Source organism: Cyprinus carpio, chromosome B15 (genome assembly GCF_018340385.1).
Source record: "Cyprinus carpio isolate SPL01 chromosome B15, ASM1834038v1, whole genome shotgun sequence".
In the NCBI taxonomy this organism is placed as follows: domain Eukaryota; kingdom Metazoa; phylum Chordata; class Actinopteri; order Cypriniformes; family Cyprinidae; genus Cyprinus; species Cyprinus carpio.
The window spans coordinates 27,614,816-27,621,102 of record NC_056611.1 but is presented as its reverse complement, the minus strand read 5'-3'; the positions used below and the strand labels follow the sequence as shown (position 1 = coordinate 27,621,102).

The 6,287-nt window shown below is 30.2% G+C and overlaps 1 protein-coding gene across 2 annotated transcripts in view; it reads left to right on the top strand.

Annotated features, from left to right (window-relative positions):
• Positions 1-6,287, top strand: part of actn4 (actinin, alpha 4) — a 45,215-nt gene that overhangs the window by 25,177 nt on the left and 13,751 nt on the right. For both annotated transcript variants that reach the window (XM_042740194.1, XM_042740195.1), the window contains exons 2-3: positions 5,056-5,170; positions 5,324-5,443. In XM_042740194.1, coding sequence (XP_042596128.1) covers positions 5,056-5,170; positions 5,324-5,443 — 235 coding nt within the window. The remainder of the gene's footprint in view (positions 1-5,055; positions 5,171-5,323; positions 5,444-6,287) is intronic.

The window sequence follows — 6,287 nt, the reverse complement described above, 5'->3', positions numbered from 1 at the left end:
TCAGATATTTGTGTGTTTAGACGTGGATCGTGGTTTGCAGATCTGGTTGTTGGTGTTAGTGCTTTGAGATCGAACTGTCCCGGGATGCTGCGAGGGTTAACGTTCCTGCAGGATGACTGAGAAACCTGAGTCTCACAAAGACAGGAAGTGCTATAAATAAATCAGCAAATAAACATGGCATCCACCAGGGCGACTCCTACATGGACGTCCCTCGCTCTCTTCCTGTCCTCCTCTTTTCCTCCTCTGCTGCTGTCGCTCAGGGTCGAGGGCTCAGATTGGGAAGCGAGTGAACGTGAAGCTCGTTGCACAGTTTTGGTTGTTGATATTCTCTGGTCTGTTGCTCAGATCGTTGACATTTAGTTTAGTTTTTTTGAGACTTGCTGTGCTGTAGTTTTAGATCTCAGGACGTCCCGAGGAGTGCAAAATGATTTATGTGCTTTTGCACCTTTTTGACTGCATTTTGTGTCATTTAATAAAGGGGTTGTTAAACTTAATTATTCAACAAGATAATACACAACAAAATACTTCTGCAATAACAAAAAAACTAATCATCAAAAAACTTCATCAACAGAAAATAAAATTGGAGATACTAAAATGAAATAATTATACAAAATTAAAATAATTCCCATAATTCTAGAAATAACATGGCTTTTCTAGTTCATGATTTACCTTTTTTTTCTTTTTTTTTTACTCATAAAAATGTTTTCATTCAGAGTTTTTTAAACTATTATTGCTGTAATATTAGAGTTTTTGTTAGCATTTTGTATTTGATTTTGTTCTTCTGTTTTTAATTACTTTTAAATATGTACATGTAGTGTTTATTAATTTTTATTTATTGGTACAAGCTGAAATAGCTGAAATTTAAGGTTTTTATATTTTATATTTTAAACAAGGTTTTTTGTATTTAACAGTAAATTTCCATCTCAGGTCTAGAAAATACACTTTGAATTTCCTCATAAATGCAGGTTTTATTAAATAAGCGATAGCTTTAAAGGGCATGATTTAAAATATGAAATATGATTAAATCTTGATTTTTAGTTAATTTAGCTTATTTTAGCTTATTTTGAAGTTATATTGAGGCCACTTTTGAAGTTTGCTGTGATTTAACATCTTTACGTTTAAGTTTCAGTTTTCTCAGTCATTTGTAGATAATAAGGTTTTTTTGTAGCACCACCTACTGGATGAGCTAGTTTTACAGCCAAAAAACTATGGACACAAACAATACTAAGTCTGCTTCAAAGCCGGCTGTTGCCAGCTGGTGTGTAAAAATGTCACAGATTCTGCTGCGGTGCACGGTGCACAAGTTTGGTTTTGTTGAGTTTGTGTAAAGCTTCTCTGGCCCCGCAGCCGTTGAGCGGGAGATGATGCTGATCTGATGGCGATCTCACAGACGGAAACACATTAGAGCTTGCAGAGAATGAGGAAAGCGCTTATTACCGCTGTGAATATTCCTGCAGAAGTTTCCTCTAGGATATGAGCATGAACCCTGCTTCAGCAGTTCGTGACATTTGAGTGCAGAGAAAGTGTTAATTACCAGTATATCGACTCGTATGTCTGTATAATCCTGAACCGTTGCAGGTCGAGTCCAACCTGAGTCAGAGACACTTCAGATGAGTGTCTCATGCGTGTAGAAAACCACTGCGGTGATCCCATAATACAGTGACTCTGTCTGTATATGAGAATAAATATAATAATCCACAAAATACCACTGTGCCCTCTTTTGACATAAAAATTCCACACACACCAAAAAATATGACATAAAATAAGTTTAAAAGGCAACTTTATATTTTCATGTATAAAGATCAGACTAAAAGCATGTAAAAGATTTAGTTTGGAAAATACTGTTTCTATTGCGTTATTTAAAAACACTTATTTTCTATTTTTATAATCACTATATTACTAGTTTTATTAGTATTATTATTTATTTTAATCATTTATTTTTTTATTTATATTTTTTATTTTTACACTATTTAAATCATGTATTTTTACAAATATTTAATTTACTAAAACTCTTATGTTTTTTAAATATATGTATTTTTGCATTTTTACACTATTTCAATAAATTTTTTGATTTATTTTTTAAAATATTAATCTTATAATTATTTTTTAAATTTTACATGGTATTATGTATAACTTATTTTTATTTATTTTAATCATTTTTATTTACATTTATATATTTATATTAAATATAGTTTTTTTATTTATATAAAAATATATTTATTTATATAAATAATTATGCTTATTTATCTTCTTTTTTTTTTTTTTTACATTTATACAATTTAAATGGATCTTTATTTAATTCACTTTTTAAATCTTATTTATTTTTACATTTTTACACTGTATTATTTAAATAATTTAGTTCTATTTATTTATTTTTTTTAAATACTGTTTTCATCTAACCTTTTCCCTGGACACTGGTTTGTAAACCCCTGTCCTAAAAAAAAAAACCTTAAAACACACTTATGCTGGTGTCTTTTACCCGAGCAACTAACATTCAGTGTCAAATCCATAAGCAAGCTATTTTGAAAACAGAAGATAGATGTTGATTGTGTGCATTGAGCTCATTGCTGTGACAGCACCACACCCTCACCTGTCAATCACACCGCTGCAGGAGTGTGTTCGTGTGGGACGATGAACTTCATCTCGCGTGCGTTCTTGAGCAGGGAGTGGCAACCGAGAGAGTTTTGTCTCTTACATTTCCGAAACTCCACAATACCACCACTGGTCTCAGTACAAATGATTCTGATAGTAGAGTGGAGTTGTGCAATGTGTGTTTGCAAAGTATTCAAAGTTTTTATGTATTGTGAATACTTGACTCCCTTATTTTATATATATATATATATATATCTATATATATATGTATATATATATATATATATATATATATATATAAAATTAGTGTATGTTAACGTAAAACTTCTATTTTCAGTTTTCATTTTAATTTTAGTGTAAGGTTGCTCTGTGTGTATGTTTAGGTATACACAAAATTTATATATTTTTTTAAATTTAGAATATTAAATGTAATGTATACAATAAAATCTTAAAATTTTTGTACTCCAAGTTGTTTTTTCAGTTCATTGCCAAAGTGGTAATTAAAATTTTCATTTAATTAAAATGAATATTGATTTATGAATTATATTTAGATTTATTGATTTACTTGATTTTTTTTTTTTTAATTTAGATTCACATTTTTATTATTTTATATTTGAAGTCGAAATGGCCAATATGCAAGGCACGCGTGATGTAACCATGTGTTTGTGAAGTGCTTGCACCAGTGTTGTGTGTTTCATTATAACTCTGGCCAAAAGTGGCACAGAAATGCATGCATGTGTGGCGTAGCGGCTCTTCCTCTGTAATTCTTCTGACTTGGATGGAATGATGTCACCCACACCCAACTAATCTCAGACGCAGGGCTTTCCCTGCACACACACACACACACACACTGAGCCCCTGTGTGAGCAGAGGTATTTCTGCCGTTTGTTGACAGTGTGGATGTGGCCGTCCGGCTCGGGTCCTGACTGGTTTGTGTGTATGCGTGTGAAGGCTGAATTGTTTTTGTGGCGGGTCTGTCCCGGGTAGGTGCCTGTCGTACGAGGGTAGGGGGTGCTGAAGGGGCTCATTATCCACTAAACTCAATGGCTTCTTTGTGTTTCAGGCTGCAGGCCTAGAAACCCCTTTCCCAGTGTGATCTGATGCCTGTCTCTGTCTGTCTTCTGCTTCATGTTGAGCTGCTGTGGTCACTCCAGACTAGTCTGTTAGTGAGGATAACTAATGCGTCAACCGCTTGTGCTCTTTTTTTTTTTCTTAAACTTTTAATATTTTTTTTGTAATATGGAGTTTTAAAGGGAGTAAGTGTAGAGCAGTTTTATTTTGTTATTATTTGTATACAATTATAATATTTTATAATATTTTAAATGTTATTTTTTTTTTTTGTAAATTAAAGTAGTCAATTTTAATATTTCGATTTTTTTTTTTTAATGCTTTCTTTTTTGGCTTTATTTAATATTTGGCTTTAATTTTATTTTAGCTTTCATTTTTGTAATTTCAATATTTCATATTTTTTTATTTTAGTTGCCAAGGCAACATTACTAATTTTCAATTAGTGTAAATTAATATTTATATTAAATGAAAATGCTGTTGTATTATATTGATTATATATGTTTTATTAATATGCTATTTATATTATATTATATCTATACTCGGTTATATTTAATTAAACAAAGCAAAAAAACAAAAAAACATTTTTTATATAAAATAAAAACATGAACTGAAATAAAATAAAATCCAACAGAAACGTTTATCATTTTTGTTTCGTTTAACTTGAAGTATACTATAATGTTTAAAACTAGTAAGTAAAGGACAGTACATATTACAATGTATCAGTTATTTGTATCAGATTTAGTTAACAATAAACACATATTTCTGTTTTGGTTAATTTTATTTTATTTCAATTTTAGTAATTGTAGTACTTTAGTCAGTTGTTTTAATTATTTTAATTTTTATTGCCAAGGTAACATTTCTAATTTTCATTAAAATAATATTTATATTAGATATTTTATATACATGTAATGTTATATATATATATATATATATATATATGTATATAATATATATAATATGTTATATATGTAATATATATATATATATATGTGTATATAAAAGGTTTTTTAAATGTGCTTTGAGCAGAGTTAATTGTTCTACCCTTCTCCTAGACCCAGACTTTCAATTCTAACATAAAATAAATATATTTATTTTTATATTTATATTAACTTTTGAACCTAATATTACTTCAAAAATTTGTATATATATAATAAAAAAGAAAAATACATATGATTTTTTTTTATTTATTTTGACCTCTGCACCTTATTATAGTTGTCATATTTCGTCAGCAAAGTATTGAATATTTCAGTGTTTGTCGAACTGTTTCTTACAAGAGGTGGTCTTGTTTCCTGAGCAAACATCTTGAGCATTCCTTTACACTGCAGAACCCAGCCCATTTCCTGTTTTCCTGACCTTGCTTCCACTTTTTTTGACATCATTTCCTGTTTGTTCTAGACTTTCACGGCCTGGTGCAACTCTCACCTGCGGAAGGCAGGAACGCAGATCGAAAACATCGAGGAGGATTTCAGAGATGGACTCAAACTCATGCTGCTCCTGGAGGTCATCTCAGGTCAGGACCTTCACCCAGAAGCCTCTAGTTCATTTGCAGCTTTCCAGAGCTGTGTGAAATGCTGCAGAGGCGCTGAGCTAATGTTTAGCCGAGGGTTTGTGTTTGTGCTGATCCGATGGAAAGTGTGTGAGAACTCCTCATGTTTTTGTGCAGGGGAGAGGTTACCTAAACCTGAAAGAGGAAAGATGAGAGTGCACAAGATCAACAATGTCAACAAAGCGCTGGACTTCATCGCCAGCAAAGGAGTCAAGCTGGTGTCCATCGGCGCAGAAGGTACAAACTCCACACATCAGACTTTATATTCACTCCTGTATTCAAAGAGATTTTTCTGCCAGATGAAGATCCCACAGCAGATCTGAAGGCTTGTGCATGTTTGAGTGCGTGTGTGTTTGGGAAATTGTGACCTTTTCGGTCCTCCTTCATGTTGACGCAGTGTCTGATTCTGAGAGATTGAGTCAGTGTTTGAGTTATTAGAATTTGTAATGCATATATTGCTAAGATTTGTATTCGCTAGGTTTTTTTTTTTACTATTATTATTTTTGTATACTGTCAACTGTCTGAACTAATAAATATCTAAAAATGTATAAAAAAATTAACTAATAAATATCTATTTTTATAATATAATTTTTTCAAATTTGTAATTTTCAAACCTATTTATAGAATTTTGAAAGTTTAATGTTGATTTTTTTTTTTTTTTTTTATATTATCAGTTCTTCTTTTTAATTTTGTTTTAGAAAAAAAAATGCCATTTTTATTATTTTTTTATATTTCTATTTAGCTTTATTTTTATATCAGTTTTAGTTTTAGTAATTTTAATGTCAGCTTAAAGTTGTTTTATTTCATTTAGCTGTCAAGGCAATATTTCAATTGTGTGTGTGTGTGTGTATGTATATGTGTATGTATGTATATTTATATATATATATAATATGTATATATATATGTGTATATATATGTGTATATGTGTATGTGTGTATATATGTATATATATATATATATATATATATGTATGTATGTATATATGTATGTATATGTATTTATATATATAATATATATAGATAATATATATATATATATATATATATATATATAATATATATATATATATCTACATTACATA